This window comes from Notolepis coatsorum, assembly GCF_963971535.1.
Source record: "Notolepis coatsorum genome assembly, chromosome: 1".
Lineage (NCBI taxonomy): Eukaryota > Metazoa > Chordata > Actinopteri > Aulopiformes > Paralepididae > Notolepis > Notolepis coatsorum.
The window spans coordinates 26865503-26891017 of record NC_140165.1 but is presented as its reverse complement, the minus strand read 5'-3'; the positions used below and the strand labels follow the sequence as shown (position 1 = coordinate 26891017).

At 43.9% G+C, this 25515-nt stretch overlaps 1 protein-coding gene across 3 annotated transcripts in view; it reads right to left on the bottom strand.

Moving 5' to 3' along the window:
• abi2b (abl-interactor 2b) overlaps positions 1 to 25515 on the bottom strand; it is a 56296-nt gene that overhangs the window by 8046 nt on the left and 22735 nt on the right. For all 3 annotated transcript variants that reach the window (XM_084326368.1, XM_084326369.1, XM_084326370.1), the window contains exons 5-7: positions 20135 to 20281; positions 13858 to 13982; positions 1112 to 1267 (exon numbers count right to left, since the gene is read on the bottom strand). In XM_084326368.1, the coding sequence (XP_084182494.1) occupies positions 1112 to 1267; positions 13858 to 13982; positions 20135 to 20281 (428 nt within the window). The remainder of the gene's footprint in view (positions 1 to 1111; positions 1268 to 13857; positions 13983 to 20134; positions 20282 to 25515) is intronic.

The window sequence follows — 25515 nt, the reverse complement described above, 5'->3', positions numbered from 1 at the left end:
TTTGACAGAGAGAAGATAATCTCCCGATTCAGATACAATTGAACACAAACAGTTCCAAAGATATGAATGTTTCTCTGCATATTTTTTCACACCACCAACAAAGTACTGGGCCCATTGTCTCAGAATGGATTTTGGTGCCGGCTGTCATTTCTGTGCGTCTCATCAGACACCCGAGACAGAAACTACTAGCCACTCCCCTCCAACACAACTGTAGTTTTTTCACACAGCGAGGAAAATAATACTGTTGGACAATCTAACAATAATTAACACATTTAAAAGTCGTATTAAGTTTTGCAAATAAGGAAAGAGATGGAGAACATTTCAAAGCACTCAAAGCTCCGGCAAAATCTGACCTAGATCACGCCGCGTCACATATACAGAGGTGTTCCAAATCACACTCAGTCAACACAACAGGTATAGACTAGGGCTGCATGATTAATTGAGTGTTGATTGTTGTGTAGGTTCATAGTTCAACACAGGCGACAGGCGACTTACCACATTCACGCTCCGGGCGATTCAAGATTGCCATCCCAAAAACACAATTCCAAACTGAATTCACACGGTTTAGAAAGAGTTCCAATTATTCTCACAGATTAACACTCCCAAGGGCGGCTAGGTGGTGCAGTGGGCAAGGCGCTCACCACCAATGCAGGAGACGCTGGGTTCGAGCCCAGCTCTCCGCATTGCTATCAGCTTGGCTGGTCGTTCATACTAATACAATTGGCAGTATTAGGTGGTGGGAAGCTGATGGGTGGGGATCGGACGTTGTGGACAGCGACTCCTACAGGTCGGTTGGTGCGCCTGCGCAGCAGAATCAGGAAGCGGCAGGGGCGGCGTGTCCCTCCCACGCAGACCCCCGCCGCTGAGAGATCGCGCTGTGCAGGTGAAAAGATGCGACGGCTGCTTCCTCGAGTACCGGAGGGGACACGTGATGTAAGGCTTGGTCCACATTGCAGCCGGCTTGTGGGAGGCATGGCCTAACAGCGTTCGAGACAGGGGAGGGTAGAATTGGACGATACGAAATTGGGATGGGAGAAAAATAGAAAATGGGAGAAAAAGTAGATAAAAAAAAAAGAAAAAAGATTAACACTCCCATTCTTCGTGTGTGTACCTGGGTTCTGGTTGTAGTGAGGACCTCCGTTTTGCTGGCTCTGGTTGGGCTGCCCGGTGACAGAGGAGGGCCGGCGGTACGGCAGGGAGCCTCCGACCGGTGGATTGTGGGGCTGCTGCTGCGCCGGCCGGTTCATACTGTAGAACTGAGGAGCCCCTGAGAGACAGCAGAGAGCACTTTAACACAGGCAAGAGCACCGAGCTGTAGTCACAGTGTTCTCTAAACAAAACACCAGGGGGCAGTGGAGGGCAGGGGACAGAGCTGTAGTCATGGTGTTCTCTAAACAAAACCAGCAGAGGACTGAGTACCGAGCTGTAGTCATAGTGTTCTCTAAACAAAACCAGCAGAGTACTGAGCTGTAGTCATAGTGTTCTCTAAACAAAACCAGCAGAGTACTGAGCTGTAGTCATAGTGTTCTCTAAACAAAACCAGCAGAGGACTGAGTACCGAGCTGTAGTCATAGTGTTCTCTAAACAAAACCAGCAGAGTACTGAGCTGTAGTCATAGTGTTCTCTAAACAAAACCAGCAGAGGACTGAGCTGTAGTCATAGTGTTCTCTAAACAAAACCAGCAGAGTACCGAGCTGTAGTCATAGTGTTCGCTAAACAAAACCAGCAGAGGACTGAGTACCGAGCTGTTGTCATAGTGTTCTCTAAACAAAACCAGCAGAGGACTGAGTACCGAGCTGTAGTCATAGTGTTCTCTAAAGAAAACCAGCAGAGGACCGAGTACTGAGCTGTAGTCATAGTGTTCTCTAAACAAAACCAGCAGAGGACTGAGCTGTAGTCATAGTGTTCGCTAAACAAAACCAGCAGAGGACCGAGCTGTAGTCAAAGTGTTCGCTAAACAAAACCAGCAGAGTACCGAGCTGTAGTCATAGTGTTCTCTAAACAAAACCAGGAGAGGACCGAGCTGTTGTCATAGTGTTCGCTAAACAAAACCAGGAGAGGACTGAGTACTGAGCTGTAGTCATAGTGTTCTCTAAACAAAACCAGCAGAGGACTGAGCTGTAGTCATAGTGTTCTCTAAAGAAAACCAGCAGAGGACTGAGTACCGAGCTGTAGTCATAGTGTTCTCTAAAGAAAACCAGCAGAGGACTGAGTACCGAGCTGTTGTCATAGTGTTCTCTAAACAAAACCAGGAGAGGACTGAGTACTGAGCTGTAGTCATAGTGTTCTCTAAACAAAACCAGCAGAGGACTGAGCTGTAGTCATAGTGTTCTCTAAAGAAAACCAGCAGAGGACTGAGTACCGAGCTGTAGTCATAGTGTTCTCTAAAGAAAACCAGCAGAGGACTGAGTACCGAGCTGTAGTCATAGTGTTCTCTAAAGAAAACCAGCAGAGGACTGAGTACTGAGCTGTAGTCATAGTGTTCTCTAAACAAAACACCAGGGGGCAGCAGAGGGCATGGGACCGAGCTGTAGTCATAGTGTTCTCTAAAGAAAACCAGGGCCCTCATTTATCAACAATTCTTAGAAAGTGTTCTATTTCCGTTCTTAAGCACAGAATTTAGAATGTGTGTACGCACAGAAATCGGGATTTAGCACACGTGCGTACACGGGTCGTGATAAATACCATTAAGTTCTACGCTCCATGCTCGTGCACGATTTTAAGTATTTGCATATAGCACCGCCCGTAATTAACCATATACGGCAATGGAACACCCCCATGAAATGTAGAAAAGTGGACTAAGCCGAGCGAAGTGTGTTATGGGAGAAATACAAGACATGCTGACAGACATGTACACGTACGGTGATGTCGGATATGATATCTATTAACTTAAAGACCATATTAACTAATAAAGACCGTGCTGGAATATGACTGCCTTTTTCCGTTTTGTTCGATTAATACCCAGGGATTAAAGTTCTCCTAAATTTTATTACAAATCGCGACGGATTTTCCGTCAATGTTCTACCTGCATATGATTTGTAGAGGCATACAATCTATTTTGATGTCGGTATTAGGTAGCCTATATTACAATAATACGAGAGCATATACAAGAACAATGAATCTCACTGCCATGTATGATGTAGCCTATACGCCATGTGTAGCCTGCCTATATGTGATCAATACAAACTTGAACTTGAATTCCATCATGTCTGTGTGCGGGAGCTCACAAGGCTGTTGTCACAATGTAAATAAGAACGTGCACTGAAAAGTTACAGTATGTAGTTGGTTGATTATTTGTATGACAGTCAGTAAACCCTTGCAAAAAGTATCCGTTTTATTTAATGAATTGAAAACATGCAGCATTGCCTTTCCTCCCGGCATGCAGCAACGACATGTATCAGGCAAATGCGCATCGCAACATTGACTGAGTGGAATCCCTTTCTATTCACATAACTGCATTTGTGATGGAGCTTTGACAGCTACAGTAACAGTCTATTGCTCGATCCATCTCCAATATCACGATAGACCGTGCCGGTGGCAAAGACCCGAGGGTGGAGAGGACTTGAATGAATTCCATCATCATATTTATATGTTGTGTCTGTCCACTATGTTTGTTACTTTGTTACCCCCCTCGCCTATCTATGTAAAGCGACCTTGGGTCTCTTGAAAGGCGCTATATAAAATGAAGCCATTATTATTATCACGTCTGTGCGGGAGCTCACAAATAGACTGTTAGTCTCAGTGAAGTTTCAACGGAGGTAATCTATTCTAACCAACAAATTGAAGTAGAAAGTATTTTGTTGTGACCAATCTTATTTGGAAACATGACACAAAATAGTATTTAGCTTTTTATTTTGAAACAATATTTAATCGCGTTTGGAGGTGGGTGTTCTGCGTCTGCCCCCCCCCCCCGTGCCAAACAAGCAGGCCAACCTCTTGTTCGCACGTGAGCACGTTATAATTACACTGTCGCTATTTTACAATGAACTATAATGAATTACGGGTCATACAGAAGTTGAACACGCCAGTGTTGAAACTAATGCACGGAAGCTTATTTCCGCGTTGCAGACTGCAGTCTTCATATTCTACCACCGGGCGCCAGGTACGCATGGCCGGAGCTGTGCGTAAATATTCGCACAAAGTCAAGCACACGTTCAAATTGATAAGTCCCACACTTTGCTTAGAAACGATCGTACACACGGGTTACGCACATATCTGTGCGTACGCAACGTTGATAAATGAGGGCCCAGGAGAGTACTGAGCTGTAGTCATAGTGTTCTCTAAACAAAACCAGGAGAGTACCGAGCTGTAGTCATAGTGTTCTCTAAACAAAACCAGCAGAGTACTGAGTACTGAGCTGTAGTCATAGTGTTCTCTAAACAAAACCAGGAGAGGACTGAGTACTGAGCTGTAGTCATAGTGTTCTCTAAACAAAACACCAGGTGGCAGCAGAGGGCAGGGGACCGAGCTGTAGTCATAGTATTCTCATGTGTCATGCATTTCCTACCCTAAACACAGCTCCTTGGTAACCCTTGTCATTTGATCTGCTGTAACCGGTTATTTCATTACAAAACGATGATGTAATGGACAACTATTCATTGCTTTTAGAATCTATCTGATGCTCAACATTTCTCCCTGGGGCGCCCTCGTGGTGCACCGCATAGTGCCTCGCACACCTACGCGGCCGTCCCGGGTTCGCCTCCCGCTCCCGGGGGATAATTTGTCGCATGTCCTCCCCACTTCCTCTCCCGTTCTCCCTCTCCTCTGTCGGTCGTGTCTGACCATGAAAAAGCTAAAAAAAAAAAAAAAAAAAAAAAAAAAAAAAAACATTTCTCCCTGTTGCGACAGCCTCTAAAAACGTTCTGTAAGCAAAGGTCCCGAGTCTGAAGCCTTGATTACACCCTTTGAACACGGCCCTAATCTGGTTAAATGATTTGGCCTGACCATTGGCTTTATACATCTTTTAAAAAATTATAATAATAACATGGTAGGCTATCACAAAATAACAACAAATAACACCATGACTAGGGTTGGGTACCGTTCACATTTGAACCGGAACATCGATACCGGTACCCAACGGTACCTTTTTTCGGTACTTTAGTCTCTAAAAATGTAATCTACTGTAATCCAAACTTCAAATAATTTATTAGCATAATTTATTTATTAATATATATAATATTGCAGCCAGCGTTGTCTGTATCTAGCTTTGTAAAGTGTAACAACACTTGCGACCGTTTTCGGCTTGCCATTGCCCCGACTGCTTTGTTGTTGAATCAAGTCAAATCCTAGGTAAGCGTGTATTGTGCGTGTGAACGTTGACGTGAACGTGCGGCACACTTCATGAAGAACCCGTAACTAGGGCTGGATGATATTATTTATAGAAAATTATTATGTACATCATCATCATCATCATCATGTCCGGCAGCGTGGCTACATGAGTAGAGCTCCGGACTCATGATCGGAAGATCACCGGTTCGAGCCCCCGACAAGCAAGGCTGCTGTCGGAAAGTGGTGTTGTTGTCCAGCAGGGGGCACTCTGTCCTCTGGACTTGTCGGTAACAATGCCCCTCTTACAGTGATAGGGACACCATACAGCTGCGAGTGCCATCCTTTGGATGAGACGCTAAACCGAGGTCCTGACTGAATTCGGTCGCTAAAGAACCCAGGACGCCTATCGCAAAGATTAGGGGGTTCCCCGACGTTCCTGGCCAAATTCACAATCTGGTCTCTGACATCAAGGCTACCTAATAATCCCTTCCCCTTAATTGACTGATATCAATCCCTGTCTCCTGAGCCGTTCAGCCATTGTGTATTGTGATGTGTGCCTGGTGCCAGTGTATGGTAGCCATTGAGCCTGCGTAGCCCAAGGTTGGGTGCTACCAGTAGTGGTGAAGGAGGCAATTTCCACCCTACATTGTAAAGCACTTTGAGTGTCTAGAAAAGCGCTATATAAATGCAAGTAATTATTATCATCAAATTCATTAAAAATAACACGTCGTCGATGGCCAACATCAGCCTCATGAAAATTATAGAAAGGAGGCGATTACACATTGTTTGCTTCATATCACAGTCGGGCAAATTAACAGAAGCATTTCATATTACCTAAACATTAGTATATCAAAAAGCAGGGTAGCCGGACCAGCACTCACAGGTTCAATGTTTTTTAATGGCACCCTGAATAAATAGCAGACATGTTTCGGACAATGTCCTTCTTCAGTGATATGGCTAGCCAACTGAAGAAGAACATTGTCCGAAACATGTCTGCTATTTATTCAGGCTGCCATTAAAAAACATTGAACCTGTGAGTGCTGGTCCGGCTACCCTGCTTTTTGATATACTGAACTTTATGGGATTACAGCACCCAGTGTGGGAACTTGTGAGCGCAGTCTAACTTGACTATATATATATATATTACCTAAACATAAAATCCAGGCCACTTATTTGTCAAACACTTACCCTGAAGTTGTTGAAATGGTCCAACATCTCAATTTCAATACGAATGGGGAGTGAAAATAAACAATATTACATTCTAATCAAGATGTCCGCCACCAGTAAACACTCATTTTGAGAAGTTTGACCATTTCAACAACTTCGGGGCAAGCGTTTGACAAATAAGTGGCACAGATTTTGTGTTCAGGTGATATAAAATGCGTGAGTAAGTAAATAAAAAATGACATGACATACCTTCGCTCTGGAGATCAAAGGTTCATTACAGTCTATGTTCATTTGCCCGGCTGTGATATGAAGCGAGCAAAGTGTAGCGGTACATATTAGGGGTGGGCATGAGAAATGGTTTCCCAGATCGAGCACTCGCGTGAATTAGTGCTTGAGTAATTGTTTAGGGAAATACATTTTTAGAATGCATCTTAAAAGCGCATGGCTGCAGCAACAACAAGATAGGTCTCAAGCGCAGAGTTCTCTCACACGATTTTATTAATAAATAAAGGATTTCTATTCTATTCCAATAAATATATTACCTCCACTCTGTCTGCAACAGGTCTCTCCACTCATGGAATACTATGTCCGTATCAGTAGTCTATGAACGCTACCCAAAGTGAGCGACATGTTGGCACAATTTGGAAATGTGCAAACACGAACCACTGTTTTTATCTTTTAGATAACGCTATGCTAGCTTTCAACACAACAAAGCTTTCGCAGTACGCTCTCATGCTCCACAGCTGACCAGTGTAGTCTTCCTGCAACAACTCACACCTTGCAGGATTTCAGAGCGGGATTTCGGTTTCAGTGCCACAAACAAGCACTTTGTGATAATAAAATCATTTGAGCACCCTCAAAAACCACTAGAATTCAGTTGAAACGGCGAGTACTTGAGTAATCGATCACTCATGCTCATCCCTAGTACATATACAGCCGGGAACCAGCAACACATGGCCTAGCATAGAGTCTGTAAGGAGTGTAAGGAGTGAAAGGAGGAACATGCCGGAACATCCTTGGGACAAGCATGCATTGAGATGGGAGGAGTCTCTGGTGAGGGGAAGCATGTGATGTGAAACTGGTTCCTTCCACATACATGTGGTGTGAAACCGGTGTATATATCAAATACAACCATTTTCCACCATATCGTTTTGGTTTTTCAGTATTGTGCATGGCAACAATAGGCCAAGATAGGTTCCGTTAGGCTAACTTCTCCATTAAGCCAATTTTCTGTGGAAATTATTGCATTTGATAAATATACATCCTAGATCCAATAGATACATTTTCATGTGCAAATATCAGCTTGACGATAGATGCTTACTGTATAGAAAGGCAAATATCACTTTGATAAGTTCATAAAAGATTGTTAGGCAGAGGGAACCAATGTCACGTCTGGAAGAAATTTCGCACCACAATGGAAAGATGAAAGTCCAGGGAGGAGGATGGAGGGTGGTTGGGTGGCAGTGTACGGAGGAGTCGGTGAGGAGGGATGGGGTGAGTGAGGGGTGGACCACTCACCTTGTGCGGGGTTGCCGAAAGCAGCAGGGCCTGTGCTAATGGGGGCAGAGGCAGGGAGCTGGGGAGGGGGAGGGGGCACGGGCGGGACCTCAACGGGGGGGTTAGGGGCCTGGGGGGGGCCGTCTAGTGCGGTGGTGGGGGGACCAGGGGTGGTGGCAGTGGTGGTGCTGGGGGGAGGTTTAGCCGGGTTAGAGGGAGCAGGGGCTGTACCTGCGGCGTCGGAAGAAGGGGGTGGAGTCAAAGAGGAAAGAAGAAATGGGAAGGAAAGACAGGATATCAGAGGAGAACGCAGTGAAGCCAGATAGAGTCAGAGATCAGAAGAGAAACCGGTCGCTACTTTCAGGCACAGTGAGACCTTACACCCATCTACACGGGAACGAACACAGTTGAGAAGGATAGGCCAATAATGCGTCACAAGCACTGGTGCTAACATCGCTGAAGCCGCTGCATCTTTGACCTTTGAACCCATAGACATGAAGTTTCCGTGTCTTTAATATGAATATTTGTTGGTATAAAACTAGGAAATTACGCCGAGCAACATTACGTGCATTATGATGACTTAGGATGTTACATTTAGTCATTTAGCTGACGCTTGTATCCAAACGCAACTTAAGATAAGATATTCCTTTATCGATACCCTTGGGGAAATTCTTGTAAATTGTGTACAACAAGTCAGCAAGAGGGGTACACCTCTAGCGGCTATAAGTGGTATTGTTTGTCTAACAATGCCGAACTTGAGTGCTACACTTTTGAGTACATAGTATAGATATAGTAGGATCATAGTACAAAATAATAGAAGACAGTAAGATCACCCCACTCTGATATTCGGGCAGTTCAAACCAGCTATGGTCATTTAAACCAGTTAAAATCAAATCCTGTAGAGACAAACAATTTAACTCATGCTTTAGCAGCTACAGTAGTAAGATGTCACCTCTGTGGGTGCTTGGTACACAATGATTATTTACAACTAGGGATGGGAATCGAGAACCGGTTCCCGTTGGGAGCTGGTTCCTAATTGTCAGATTCCTGGAATCGCATGCCTCCGTGACTATCGATTCCTCGTATCGATGCCAAGTTTTTCCGACAGTTGCACATTTTAAAACAATAACGTTAGCGCCACGCATGCAGCCATATCAGACTATTTGATTCCTTGACTAGGAAAACCTAAATGAAAAACGAATGGGCTGGAAATTGCGACCGTTTTGGTTGCATATGCTCCCGAAATGTAATCTGTGCAACCTCAAAATATTATTGGGAACATTTGTGCATTGGCTTGTTTACCGACGTCACATCCGCTACTCTTCTGTCCTGATTAGCCAACGTTAGCTAATGGGTTACAAATATGTGGAACTATGGAAGGAGTAAGCAGACTGCTAAAAAGAAAACCCACGCGGCAGCGAGAGCGGGACCACCTAACAAAAGAAAGTTTTGAGAGGAGTGGTAGTTTGGAGATAGCTGTGTTTCAAGAGACTGTCTACACAGTATGACGCTGGGCTGTAGCGATGAGTTGTTCCGTGTGCCGCAAGTATGTCAAAAAGAAAAACAGAAACTACACATTTATCATAGTAAATCATTGAAGCTGGAATCCATTCGTGACCATGAACAGAGCCAGTGTCCCGGATTCAATCGGAGCCTCTCCTCAAGACCCTCTGTGGCTGGCTAGGCTAACAGCCATTTCAGAGCAGAGGTGGAAACTGAGCTACACTTTCTAACAACCTGCCCACTGTACCAAGATATCAGAGACATATACTTCCCATGAATTGCAAACACCCAAAGAGAGTTTGAAAACATGACAAATAATGTCAATCATGCAAGTATTCCTGCACTACCTGTACTGTACTGATCTCTAGTCTGTACATATACCTGACAAACAAGCACATACCTTTAAATACACTTGAAAGACTGCTCCTGTTTCTAAACGTTATATTAAGTTATCTTTACTTACATGTACACATAGATATACGTGTCATATGTACAGTATATGCGTCTTATCTTTTGAGTTAGTCTATATGTGACACAAAGATGTGTATTTCTTTGGGCCGGTAAGAAATATGCTTGGCGGGTCGATTTTTGTGGCCGAAAAAGGCTGGTATATTTTTTTCTGACATGGGGGCTCAGAAATGTCAAGTTGCATGTTGTTATTCTAACCAGCTTAGTTCTGTTGCATTTCCAATTTATTTATTTCCAGTTCAATTATAAATTTAACAATTTATCAGGAATCTATAAGGGAATCTGATCAATAAGCAGAATCTATAATAGAATCGTATCAATAAAATCTTATCGATTCCCATCCCTATTTACAACAGGCCAGCTTTTTTATCAGCTGTGGCCTGGTCTGCCAGTTATGCAGTAAAAACAGCCCCACTCTGAGTTTCTGCCAGTACAAACCAGCTATCAGAATTGAAACCAGTTCAAATCAGATCCGGCAGATCAGGGGTGCCCAATACGTGGATCACAAAGGCTATGCTGGTAGATCGTGTGTCATTAATAAAAATGCATTTAATATCAGTTTGCCCCTCCTCCCCCTATGGTATCTGCCACTAGACACAGGTGTGACTTGATTGACATAAAGAGCGACCAATCTGTCTAACCCAAAATGCAAAGGGAGCAAGGGGAGCAAGTGAAAGGAAGGGAAGAGCGCTACACAGAGCAGATTGAAAATGTCAGACTTTGCTTTATTCAAGCCGATCGCTACATGCGTGCGCTTTCCGTTTGGAGAGGACACTGAGGTTGATTCCCTGGATTCACACCATTTCACATGAACTTGTCTACACTGGAGGATGAGATCTCGTCACTGCAGAACGACATTCTCTTGAAGTCGTTGGCCCATGGTCGACAATTTTGGAACTTGTACTTTGGAAAGTATCCAAACATGAGGAAATGTGCTGCCTGGCTGCGTTTACATGGACAGTTTATTCCCCTTTTCATTCGGAATTAACGTTAAATCCTATTTAAAGTTATCATGTAAACATCTGAAAATACTTAATTCCGAATGAAAATGGCCATTCCGAAATAAAATCCATTCCGATGTAAGTGGCCGGTTTATTCCGTTTATCATTCCGAATTAAAGCTTTTTCTGTCCATGTAAACGCTTTTTCGGAATTAGTTCCCCCCGGTCTTTCTGCACATGATCGCGCATAGGCTACAGTACACATAGATGATCGCGAACAGGGGCATATATTGTTCCATAGCATACGCCTTCAGTTGATCATGACAAATCCTCTCTTACCTTGACGATTAAAAAGCCTCCATAATTTAGTAAATAAAGCTGTAGCCAGCCAGCTAGTATTGATGCTATACAAAATGCTATCCACAAAATAGCTACATAGCTAACCAACTAAATACAATGGTATCCTGAGGTAACGTTAGATACAACGTTTGCTAGTCGAAATGACTGGACACACACAGGGACAAGTTAAACATCAATCAATTAATTTATTCCAACAGGTAGTTTGAGCTGCATGTGAGCCGCGGTCTTTCTCTCCTCTCCTTTGGAAACGAATGATGATACGTTAGCTAGAAAAAGCACAGAACCGGCCGGCAAAAGTGAAGCTGCTAGCAACAGACACTATAATACTTCCGTCTGGGGATTTCAAAATAAAAGAGCGACGTCTAAAAGCACCGTAAATAGGTTTATTTTGTACATTATCTAACGTTAACACGAACCTAAACTAACTTTAGATTAGTTTAGGTTCGTGTATAGATATATATATTAGATATTGTAAAGAATAAACGTATTTACGGTGCTTTTAGACGTCGCTCTTTTATTTTGAAACCCCCCGCCCGGAAGTAAAAATTATGCTTATTTGTCTGCTTGTTATCAATGGGTTGCTACATACGGGGTACAATGTTACATAGGCTGTGCGTCGATGTTGCAGAAGCATAAAGGCCTGCAACACCTTTGCTTTGTCGATGTTGTGGTGCAGTTGCTTTGAAGTTGCTGTAGCATGTAGAGGCCTTTAACGTTAGCAGAATAGACACACCGAGAGTCTGGTTAATGTTGTTTGGTACGCTAGCACAGTAGCTGAGAATATCGGTCGCAGCTGTTTGTTTACTTCTGGTAAACGTAATGACGTTAACATCCTGTTTACGTTTACCCAATCAGAAGCCTTCCCAGCCCCAAACCTTACGATGACTCGAAAACTCCCGATTAGACAGTGACTTTCATGTAAACACCTTGTCGGAATTAAGATTTGACATGTAAACTCGCATGATTTTTTTTTACATCCGAATGATTTGATTCCGAAGTTATAATTCGGAATTAAAAGTCACCATGTAACCGCAGCCAGTGACTGCATTTTCTGACTCCACTTATTTATGTGAGTCGGCCTTTTCCCACATGAAAATCATTAAGACCAAATACCGTTCCACCATGACTGATGATCATCTGGAGGGTTGCTTGAGACTAGCCATCAGCAGCTGCTGTCCGGGTTATGCAACCCGGGCTCACTCCATTCAGTGCAAGTCATCAGAATAAGGAGACCCAGCCTAAATCTATTGAAATGTATTGTGCTGTGTGTGTGTATTGTGCCGTGTGTTCAACAATGGATAGCTTACTGTTGTTTCAGAACCATGGAGAGCACCGCTGGTTATGTGTTTGGGTGCGTGCGCAGTCACTGTGTCACTTAGTTTAGTTTCTTGTGGTTTTCACAGGGAAGTGAAGGAAAAGTCAACGAGAGAGAGGGGGAGATTGAGAGAGAGGGAGATAGAGATAGAGAGGCGTGTGAGAGATATGGAGAGGAGGGAGGGAGAGAGAGATAGAGGGAAGAGAGAGTGATAGAAACAGGGGGAGGCAGAGAAGAGACAGAGAGTGAGACAGAGATAAAGAGATAGAGGAAGAGATAATAAATACGAGATGGAGAGAGATAAGAAATGGAGAGACAGCAAACAGGTTTTTTGGTGTTATTTCTGGTGGCATGACATTAAAGTTGTTGCTATTTAGCCTCCTCACAAGTTTGAGATTTTTTCTTTTGGTTGGTAGATCATGTTGAGCTGGTCATTTGTCGTGGAAAGTAGCTCACAAGCCAAGAAAGTAGCTGTAGAGATAACAATTTAACTTGCGCTTTAGCAGCCAGTAGGACGTTATCTCTGTGGGTGCTTGGTACATGGATTCTGTTTTATAAAGCCTCATGAATAAAATAAATCAAAACAGCACTTTCACCCTCATTGAATTAATTTGTCGGGAGAAGGCAACATATACACAGACCGGCCAACCGGCCGGCCAACCTTGAGGAAAGGCTTCGAGTTCCACCTTGCAGCACGGAAAATCTAATTGAAGAGTACATTTTGGTTTGGTTGGTCCTTTCCATGAACATTTTAATTCATGAACATTACCACACTTTCAGATAGTTTAGGCTACCATAATCAGTTAGGTTTTAGAGTTGCGTTATAGCAACTCTATACCAGACATCTAAAATAGATCATCTAATTGATTTCAGAAAGTAAACAACGTTTCTCTGCTCTCCGGTGTCTTGCTTGTTTTTTCCACAGGCTTGTTTTGCTTCTAACGTGACTTTTCTGTGTGTAGGTAAGGTGGTGGTGGGGGTGGGGGCGGCATCTTCATCTCTGCTCCCCTGAAATATTTCTCCATTCTGACCTCAGGTCTTCAGTTTGCCGTCTCTCCTCGTCCAGCTGTCCCTATTAAATTAATGTTTATGCTCCTCTTGTATATCTTTGTAAATAGCTACTGTTTTCTAGTCTTTCCCCCATACTTCTCAAACGTTGCCATAGGCCTACAATTGCATTTCCACCGGCTACAAAACACTGATGTTAACATTACAGCTGACGCTAGCTAGACACAACGTGTGCTTCCTCCGTCTCAGGCTGCATTGCACCGAAGGGTTAACGTTAGGAACACTGAACAGCAACGAAGTAGCTACGCAGGAGCAGGAAGCTTGCATTTACCTGGGAAGGCGTTGGGCGGGGCCGGGGTGGGCACGGCGATCGGCAGACCCACACTGCCACTACCGCTGTTCTCTCGGCTGCTGCTGCGACTGCTGCTGGGGTGACTGCCACCGCTGCTCCCACTACTGATGGTAGGCACGCACGGACACACACACACATACGTCAGATTACACACACAAATATATACACACTCAAGGCATAAACATGGGCCTCTGGTCCAACTAACACACTGGTGCAGATCTGATTTCATCACGGTGCTGGATGACTGTTTCAACGCGGTGCTGGATGACTGTTTCAATGCGGTGCTGGACCTGGCTGGATGACTCTGTCCAGACTACCTGTTTCAACACGGTGCTGGATGACCGTTTCAACACGGTGCTGGATGACTCTCATGTAACATCTCCAGTCTCTCCTTCTTCATCTTTCTTTTCTGTTCTCCCAGCTGTTAACAGACTGTTATGCTACCTGTACCCAGCATTCCATTCAGTGGTGTAACAGTTAATAGGGTCCCCTCTCAGGGCACTTTCACACCGTCAGGGCTCTGGTTCAAGCTCCGGCTCCGTTCTGGTCTGGAGCCTCTGAACTAGGGCTGGGCGATAAAACGATAACTATTGCGATATATTTGTCCTCGATATAGATATGAAACGTGGTTGTCGGTTGATAAAACAATTATAATAATTTTGTATTGTGACCTGCAACAGGGCAGCTTTAAAACCAGAGACAGTGGACAGACTTGTCTTTCTTGCAACTTAAAAAGTAATGGCTTTGCTTGTCCAAATGACAATACTGACCAAATTGAGATTTATCCTTCTCTTGTCCATTTATTTAGTTTGCTTTCTAATTTAAAATACAGTTTGAAACCATCTGTACATAGTAGGCTATGTGTGCTAGCAGAGCTAGTCTCCAGTCGCGAGTCACGGTGCAGTGGTTTGTCCACCAAAAAAGCGGCAAAAGAAACTAGCAGAGCCAGAACTGTTCAACTCCCCTGGAGCCACAGCCAGCAGAGAAGCCCGTTTACTTTAGCTTTCAAACCAGCTGCAGCCTGAGAGAGTGAGGGACTGTAACAATAAAGATGGCGGCAACGACAAAGAATTGCTGCAAAATTAACAATTAGTTGTTTAAATAATTAAAACATATTTTTTAATACTAATATCGATAGAGTGATATGAAAAATATTATCGTGATAAAAATGTTGGCCATATCGCCCAGCCCTACTCTGAACCTTGGTGCTTTCTGGCGAAACAGCCCGCGTTTACACTTATTTAAGCAGAACCAACGTTCCACCGTCCTCAGTCATCAAGGGGGGGCGTTACTCAGGCGGAGGTAAACAACCATATGAACACGACAGTGGCGAAATGTGCCATATATAAAACAGCTTCGGAGGTTCGGCATTGCACCATGCTGATCCACTCAACAGGTAGCGATCTCAAGATGAGATCTAATTCAAATGTACCGTCATTATACAGCACAAGTACAATACACTATCAAATGCTCCAGAAATAAAGAAATTAATGAAATAAAAAAGAAAACTTGTGTAACAGAGTTTTGAACATGGGATCATAGGAACCACAGGCAGCTGCACTAACCAGTTGAGCTAAAGCGTCCAACATTAACTGCAACTGACTAATCCATAGTTTACACTTGTCTGCAGTCGTTCAATTTAGGCATTAATAAATCAGATGTCATGCTAATATGTCATGTTTTACAGTAGGACTTACTACTATGATACCCAATAAAAGAAGACATTAGAATAATAGAAGCCTACTTTGATGGAATGATTCATTTTGAACGTATACAGTGTGTGTGTGTGTGTGTGTGTGTGTGTGTATGTGTGATAGCGCACTTAGGCTCACTAAGCCTTTCTCCACGCATATTCTTTTCTGGAGCATTTATCTATCCACTCTGGTTGGATGGTGTATTGTACTTGTGCTGTATAATAACAACACATTGGAATCTAATCAAATTTTGAGATAAGTCGCAAATCGCTTCCTGTTGAACGGATCGATTGTGTGCAATGCCGAACCTCTGCTCTTCGTTTTCGCTTGTCTTGACAGCCTAGAATATGACACGCCCACTGATGATGTCACGGTTTACAACGAAAAACCCAAAAAAATGCCGTTCCAATTTTCCACGTACCGAACCAATTAATCCCGGTGTGAACGCGCCGGGAGATTACGTTCGGGAACCGGCTCCGGCACGGTGTGAAAGACCCATCAACATACTACATAGTGTAGTTGCCGGTAAAAACAAGGGAAAATATATTTTCTGAGACAAAATTATATAAGCAAAAACTATTAAGATTTTTTTTTTATAATTTAACGACTATTGGAATATTAGAAAATCGATGCCCATCTCTAGTTTCAACGCGGTGCTGGATGCCTGTTTCAGCCTGGTGCTGGATGACTGTTTCAACACGGTGCTGGATGACTGTTTCAGCGTGGTGCTGGATGCCTGGTTCAGCCTGGTGCTGGATGACTGTTTCAACACGGTGCTGGATGACTGTTTCAGCATGGTACTGGATGACTGTTTCAGCATGGTACTGGATGACTGTTTCAGCATGGTGCTGGATGCCTGTTTCAGCCTGGTGCTGGATGACTGTTTCAACACTGCTGGATGACTGTTTCAGCGTGGTTCTGGATGACTGTTTTAACACGGTGCTGGATGACTGTTTCAACACGGTGCTGGATGCCTGTTTCAGCATGGTGCTGGATGACTGTTTCAACACGGTGCTGGATGCCTGTTTCAGCATGGTGCTGGATGACTGTTTCAACACGGTGCTGGATGACTGTTTCAGCGTGGTTCTGGATGACTGTTTTAACACGGTGCTGGATGACTGTTTCAACACGGTGCTGGGTGACTGTTTCAACGTGGTGCTGGATGACTGTTTCAACACGGGAACCGGCTCCGGCACGGTGTGAAAGACCCATCAACATACTACATAGTGTAGTTGCCGGTAAAAACAAGGGAAAATATATTTTCTGAGACAAAATTATATAAGCAAAAACTATTAAGATTTTTTTTTTATAATTTAACGACTATTGGAATATTAGAAAATCGATGCCCATCTCTAGTTTCAACGCGGTGCTGGATGCCTGTTTCAGCCTGGTGCTGGATGACTGTTTCAACACGGTGCTGGATGACTGTTTCAGCGTGGTGCTGGATGCCTGGTTCAGCCTGGTGCTGGATGACTGTTTCAACACGGTGCTGGATGACTGTTTCAGCATGGTACTGGATGACTGTTTCAGCATGGTACTGGATGACTGTTTCAGCATGGTGCTGGATGCCTGTTTCAGCCTGGTGCTGGATGACTGTTTCAACACTGCTGGATGACTGTTTCAGCGTGGTTCTGGATGACTGTTTTAACACGGTGCTGGATGACTGTTTCAACACGGTGCTGGATGCCTGTTTCAGCATGGTGCTGGATGACTGTTTCAACACGGTGCTGGATGCCTGTTTCAGCATGGTGCTGGATGACTGTTTCAACACGGTGCTGGATGACTGTTTCAGCGTGGTTCTGGATGACTGTTTTAACACGGTGCTGGATGACTGTTTCAACACGGTGCTGGGTGACTGTTTCAACGTGGTGCTGGATGACTGTTTCAACACGGGAACCGGCTCCGGCACGGTGTGAAAGACCCATCAACATACTACATAGTGTAGTTGCCGGTAAAAACAAGGGAAAATATATTTTCTGAGACAAAATTATATAAGCAAAAACTATTAAGATTTTTTTTTTATAATTTAACGACTATTGGAATATTAGAAAATCGATGCCCATCTCTAGTTTCAACGCGGTGCTGGATGCCTGTTTCAGCCTGGTGCTGGATGACTGTTTCAACACGGTGCTGGATGACTGTTTCAGCGTGGTGCTGGATGCCTGGTTCAGCCTGGTGCTGGATGACTGTTTCAACACGGTGCTGGATGACTGTTTCAGCATGGTACTGGATGACTGTTTCAGCATGGTACTGGATGACTGTTTCAGCATGGTGCTGGATGCCTGTTTCAGCCTGGTGCTGGATGACTGTTTCAACACTGCTGGATGACTGTTTCAGCGTGGTTCTGGATGACTGTTTTAACACGGTGCTGGATGACTGTTTCAACACGGTGCTGGATGCCTGTTTCAGCATGGTGCTGGATGACTGTTTCAACACGGTGCTGGATGCCTGTTTCAGCATGGTGCTGGATGACTGTTTCAACACGGTGCTGGATGACTGTTTCAGCGTGGTTCTGGATGACTGTTTTAACACGGTGCTGGATGACTGTTTCAACACGGTGCTGGGTGACTGTTTCAACGTGGTGCTGGATGACTGTTTCAACACGGTGCTGGATGACTGTTTCAACACGGTGCTGGGTGACTGTTTCAACGTGGTGCTGGATGACTGTTTCAACACGGTGCTGGGTGACTGTTTCAGCGTGGTGCTGGATGACTGTTTTAACACGGTGCTGGATGACTGTTTCAACACGGTGCTGGATGACTGTTTCAGCCTGGTGCTGGATGACTCAGTTTCAACACGGTGCTGGATGACTGTTTCAGCCTGGTGCTGGATGACTCAGTTTCAACACGGTGCTGGATGACTGTCCAGACAGTGCCTGCCCTCTGGAGATCATCTGCCTCAGTCAGGTCTGCGTAGTGGGATGGGGTCAGTTCCCCCAACAACCGGCTCAAGTCGGCTCTGGGCAGAAGCTAGCCTCACTTAAGGTCAGAGCGTATCCATCGTGAGTATGATAATGATATGCCCTTCCAACCAAAGAGTTCAGACCAGTGCATGCCCACCTTTATCAGGCATCAAAGATTGTAAGCAGTCTGGGACACAGTTCAACTCTGTATTGTGTACACAATACTCAGTATTCCCTCTGGCCCCCCTCAAGAGCACTGGATGGGTTTACATGAGTAGCTAATGCCATTGGGGATGACCATGGACAAGCAATAAAAAAGCAAGTCGGAAGCCTCACAAAGACACGTGACACGGAGAACAAGACAGGTGACATATTAGTGATGTTGGACACATGACATAGATATAAACAGCATAAAGCGGGAGGCAGACCGTTGGAGACAGAAGAGGATGCATGTCAGGGAGATGGAGCAGTGATGATAAAAAAGACTGGTGCTGAGAAATGAGTCTGGGCAAAACAACGTGGCCATCGGGCTTTTGACCGTTTTGAAAAGGGACACACGAGGGGGGAAACCACGGCTTCTGTTGTCCATCACAGCAAGGCATCTGTGAATATCTTGCCATAAAGAGTGTATCGTCTTAGGAGAGTAGATGACATTGAGCCGACAGGACTGTGGAGGCTGGCGCTGTCCATTTAAAATGATTATCGCCATAGAAACAGAGCTAAACCCGGAGCTAAATACAACTCTTAATCTCTACCTGGCTTTGCGCAGAGGAGAGGAAACAGGTTGACCAGATCTTTCTAGAAATCGCTAATCTATGTGTATACTAGTACAAGACTTGGAAACCTTCTCTGTACCTACAAGGACCATACCGAGTCTGTTCAACATGTGGGTTCCAAGTCATTCTTGCCTTGATACAAAAATCAAGGCGCCCTTTCTTTTTTTAAATCTTTTACAGAAAAGAAAAGGTTATTTTCTGCCTAGTCATTGGCTTCTTCTTCATAAACCCATGAAAGTCACCACATCTGACTAAAATGTCTATGCTAACATCATGTGTGTCACTTTCTATTGTGATATAATACGGTATCTGAGGAAGAATTCCTCTTCTTCCTTTATAGACACCGTATTAAGACACAATCTTTGAGAGAAAAAACTAAAGATTTTCAGGGAGATAAATGCACCTCAGATTATGGCATTAGTCAGATGTGGTGACTTTCATGGGTTCGTGTGGTATTTAAGACACACTTTCAGATACAATGGGAGCCTATTGGCAGGGGCAAATTCGCAGACATTTCAGTTACAATTTCAGTAACGGTAAATCATTATGAAAAAAGAAGGGCTATCAAGGCAAGAATGATTTGGAACCCTCATGTCAAACAGACTGGTCTGGTCCTTTAAGAAGAATGACTTGGAACCCTCATGTCAACCGGATTGGACCGAGTGACAGGGCAGTTGGTGTTAATTATAGCATCTACAACCTATCAGGACTGGTCATTTTCAAAAAGGGAGAGAGGGAGGCGGGGCATGTTTAGGGCGTGTCCTGGGTCTCAGTTTAGTCGTGTACTGCTGCTGCTCTTTCAGTGAGGAAGAGGAAGAGAGGGAGGAGGACGTTTCAGAGGTGTGGCTGGGAGAGCATACAGGAGAGGGGAGGGTGGGGGGTACCTGTATGTGCGGTTCCTCTGATTAACGGATGCAGTGCGTGCAGGGCTCTGCTGGGGGGGCGCCATGTTGCGTGTCGGGCTCGAGACGTAGTCGTTAGGGACAACGGGCGGGCGGACCGGCTCAAGCGTCCTATAGGGGGAGTGGCGCCTGCGAGGGTCAGGACAGGAAGTTGGGGACAATCCACAGAGAAGTGTGGGGGGTAGGGAGGGAGGGAGGGGGAGATGAAAGGGAGAAGAGTGAAGGAGAGCAAGAAATAAAACAGGTGCAAACTTAAAAATACGAGGGGGGGGGGTGGAACAGATGGGGTCATTAGGGCTCCACAGGTGCTGTCGGCCAATCAGCAGTGTCGTCAAAATGTATGCCGATGATATTCCGTTCTTCAATGGGGTTGAGGAAGATGAGAAAAAACTTGAAGGATGGAAGCTTGACCAGAAAAGATGAACTTGATATGTAAACCACCCCCCCTTTGTGATGTCAGGGTGAGCCAACTCTTGAGCACCAAGAGTGTGTATGTGTTAAAAAAATGTAAATGATAACAGACATAAAAAAGAACAAGAGGTTTAAAGTACCAACACAATTATAAATAAAAAACAAAATCACTAAAAAGATTTATACAAATAAATAAATAATAAAATTGTTTTTTAAAGGATAAAAAGCCCCAGGCTGGTGGACAAGTGTGTGTCATGTAGGTTCAGAGCTGTGTGGTCGACTAGCATGCATCTCAGAGAAGGAGGATACATGCACACACAGGGGCGTAGCTGGGGGGGGGGGGGGTAGCTTAGGATGATTCCAAGGGCCCAGCACTGGGGGGGGGCCCAATTTTTTTTTTTTTTTTTACTTTTTTACTAGACATCACTCAGGTGTATTATTGATGCTCTCATTGATACTATGTTTGTTTCTGAAGTGTGTGTGTGTGTGTGTGTGTGTGTGTGTGTGTGTGTGTGTGTGTGTGTGTGTGTGTGTGTGTGTGTGTGTGTGTGTGTGTGTGTGTGATATATAGAGAGAGAGGGGGGGCTTTGGTAGACTATTGCATTGGTCCATTCATTGAAGATGAACGCAATGCGACATCCTTTACTAGGCTCACCCACCAACAGTGCAGGTGCTGAACTGCTGATCCGAATGTATAGGTAAAAACCATATTATGCGTTTTCATCCAAAAAAAATTGCCAAAAAAAATTCCGCTCGCGCGCTTGCATTCACTGGGGGCCTACAAATACATTCTTTCATGGGGCCCAGAATCTGGAGCTACACCCCTGTGCACACACACACACCATATAGTCTCTCAACACACAAACACACACAGGAAGAGAGATGGAACGGTTCATGTAGAAAAGAAATCCAAAGCGACTTAGATTGTGAACAACATGTCACCAGGACTTCAGCAACACTAAACGCTATACATTTCTAATCTTGGAACAGATAGCAGGGCTTTCCCTAAACAATGGCCCAGCGCCCCCAATAATTATCATTATTATCACAACTATTATAAACTTTGACTTGAGGATCCTTATTTTTTAAATATTTGACCGGAAGTCCAATGATTTTAACACTTTCAATGCCGGAGCTCGGTGCACTTCAATGATAGAGCTCTCATATTTGCTAACGCATAAACTATGTCTTAAATTATGGCTGTGTCTAATCTGGCCGTCGCTTATCAATGACTTGTTTGCAGTCAACATTGTCTAAACGGATTTTTTTTTTAAATCGGTTCATTTCTGTTTTATACCATTTTTAAAAACGCTAGTTTTTTTTAAGTTTCAGGAAAATATAAAGATTCTGTGATAATCGCCCCCTTTACTGGAATACACAAAAAACATTGTATGAATCGTTTTCAAATAAACGCTAGATTATCGATAGTATGTGTACTTCTGCACGCTATAGAAGAGAGCTGAAAAATCGATTCTCTCATTTCCTGATCAGCACACACACACACACACACACACACACACACACACACACACACACACACACACACACACACACACACACACACACACACACACACACACACACACACACACACACACACACACACACACACACACACACACACACACACACACACACACACACACACACATTGATATCTCTGTGAAAAAAGATCCGATTATCCTAAGACTGGTAAAATAGATTCCTTACCTGGGTACTGGAAATATGTATTCCACGCTGTTTTGGGGCTCTGCAATGAATCCGATCCTCTCGGGTGACTTGTCTGATAAGTAAAATGAGGAATTCAAATCGCTAATAAAAAAAAAAAACTAGATATCTCGTCGTTGGCAATGAACGGTCGGCATGAACAAACAGGATATCTCGTCTTTGGCATTGAAAGTGTTAACACTTTCACTGCCACTCACGAGTATTCTCGGAATTATTAATATCTCGTTGAAAGCCACTCACAAGATTTCTCTGATTTTTTTAGCGATCTGAAATCATATTGCATCACGCGAGCCTACCCTAGTATACCCGAGTGCCGCCGGCGATCAGATGTGGAAAAAAGCGCCCCCTATCGTCTCCCAGATGACATAAGGGATTTTGGAATGGACTCAATGAAAATGGATGGGGGGAAAAATCCTGTACTCCACATTTTCCAGTCCACCCATGCAGCCGGAGTACCAGGGTTCATTCAGGGGGCTCTCAGCCCCGCGGAATCATGTGTTACACTGTACACACATTGGATCTATACACTTATCGATTTTTTCGAATGGTGATCAGGAATTGGAATATACCAGTTGGATACCATCTGATGTCAGGTAAGGAATCTATGTCATCAGTGTTAGGATAATCAGACTCATTTTGATGAAGATATACCGGTAGGCTGTTTTGTGAAATGGGCTCTATCGGTTTTACTGAAAAAAATCCATGAGGAAATGAACACGGCTATTATCAGCGCACGCCTCGAATGGGCGTGTGTGTACGTATAATATTGATCATCTAGCGTTTATTTGAAAACGATTCATAAATAGGCAGACAAATATCAACGTTCTGGAATATTCCAGTAAAAGACGATTATCATAGAATGCCCCAGAATGGACTGTTTTTTACCTCAAAACGGGTGCTTTTCAAAATGCTCTCAAACGTAAATGAAGCAATAAAAAACCAATCTGCCTTGACAGCACTGACTGGAAAAGGATTCTTTGATAAGCGACGGGCAGATTAGACACATAGCCATAATTTAAAACATAGATTAGGCGATATTAACGATAACATTAAAGTGGATGGTGTCATTGAAGCGCTAACTCTGGCGCCACCTCGTGGCATAGAAAGTGTTAAACAAGTCACAAACCAATGCAAAGTCAATGGGGTAGAGCTCCTGTCTGTACAAGCCGACTGAGGCTCACCAATCATCATTGGTAGGTGGGGGCTAAGGTTATAAAATGTGAACTATCCCTTTAACCTTTTGAGATGTGAGCTGGAAGTCAGAATCTTTATAGCTCTCTGTGGCCAGAGGTCATTGTGACATCGTCATTAGAATTCTGGATCAGTTTGATCATGCACCTCATTAGGGTTAAACAACCCAGAGGATACTAATTGTATTTATTAAAAAAAGAAGCCCTGCTGTGGAATCTGGATCGGGTATGTGGATCGGTGAAGTCAGGCCAAGTCCAATACCTGAATTACGTCATATCGGAACACGATACCAATCTTGGATCGGACCCATCTCTAAAACGTACCCTTGTGTTTGCTATTTTATTGAAATTGTGTTTTTAAGTTGCAGGAAATTACAGCTAATTTATTGAAAATGTTTTTGCCTCTCAAACAGGGGGCCACAGCCCCCCCTCCGGACCACCCCCTGGTTGAGACTCTGCACCATCTTGTTTGAAAGTCCTGGGAAAAGCCCTGCGTAGGGAGCATAATTGTCAAAGAAGTATCCGACATGCCCACTATATACACTCAGTAGACCTTCAGAGAGATGCACCCCCAGAGCAAAGTTAGACTACCCACAACTCATTATACTGGAGTGAGAGCCGCCTGTGTTCCTCATGCTTTCAGCGAATACATCGAAGGCACAACTTTTATTTTTTCCACCAAATACCATTTGATTTGGCAATGGCATTTTTTCCCTCCCCATTGAACCGCGCCAAACCAAAAACCACGACTGAAAGAATTTCTATATGAACCGAACTGTGATTTTTTTTTGGGAACCGTTCCACCCCTACACAGGACCACATCACAAAATTTGCAGTGAAAACTTGAGGCCAACTTAGAAACAGACGAATCATTGTCTAATATGCAATTGCTTATTGCTTTGTCCTCTTGTTCCACTGTGTGTGTGTGTGTGTGTGTGTGTGTTTTCATGTTCAACGCTAAACAACTGTGCAACCATATACTTAAATAAATAACTTATTTGGAACTTACCCTTGTGTTTGCTATTTTATTGAAAAGAAAATTCAAAAAGTTTTTAAGTTGCAGGAAATGGCTTTCGTTATTGCTACTTTGTTTTGCCACAGCCACCCCCGTATGATTAACTAATCTATCAATCACTGAAACGCTGCCGGTGACCTTTGTGGTACAAGCCCGCCTCAAGTCCCGGCGTTAGAGGAAATGCCAGGGAAAAGGTTGTGGGCGCAGAGATCTGAGAGCTCACCACCCGTCTCAGCCTCGCCACGACGCAGGAGGGCTTCCTAGAGAACTCCCGCCTCCATAACAAGAGAAGAAAAGATCTCGTCTACGGGACGCTGCTATGATTAGACAATGGGACTGAGAAACATCTTTTAAAAAGGGATAGTTGTGATTTTTGGAACCCTGGCCCTATGTCTTACTTATCAATGATGAAGTTGATCAGTAGAGTCCTTTCTCAGCACAATCCATGCTGTTCCTCATACCAGCTCCAGTTAGTTAGTCACAAACCAATGCAAAGTCAATGGGGTCGAGCTCCTGTCTGTACAAGCCAACTGAGACTCACTGATGCCTCTAGTATGAAGTAACTAGTATCAAGAACAGCTTGGATTGTGCTGAGAAAAGACCTGCCAATCAACATCATCATCATTGGTAGGTAGGGGCTAAGGTTATTAAATCATTTATAAACTATCCCTTTAACCTTTTGAGATGTGAGCTGGAAGTCAGAATATTTATAGCTCTCTGTGGCCAGAGGTCATTGTGACATCGTCATTCGAACTCTGAATCAGTTTGATCATGCACCTCATAGGATTAAACAACCCAGAGGATATTAATTGTATTTACAAAAAAAAAAAAAAAAAAAGATAAGATGCACCTGTTTGATATTAGACTAAAAGACGTTTCCCCTCATACTAGAATATGATGTGCAACCAAGGTTGTATTACCTGTATTTCTTACACAGTGGCTTTCTCTAATGGTGACAAATCTCAGCCAAACCAAATAGCCTGTTGGGTAAATGTAACAGATGATAAGTTCAGGTGTAG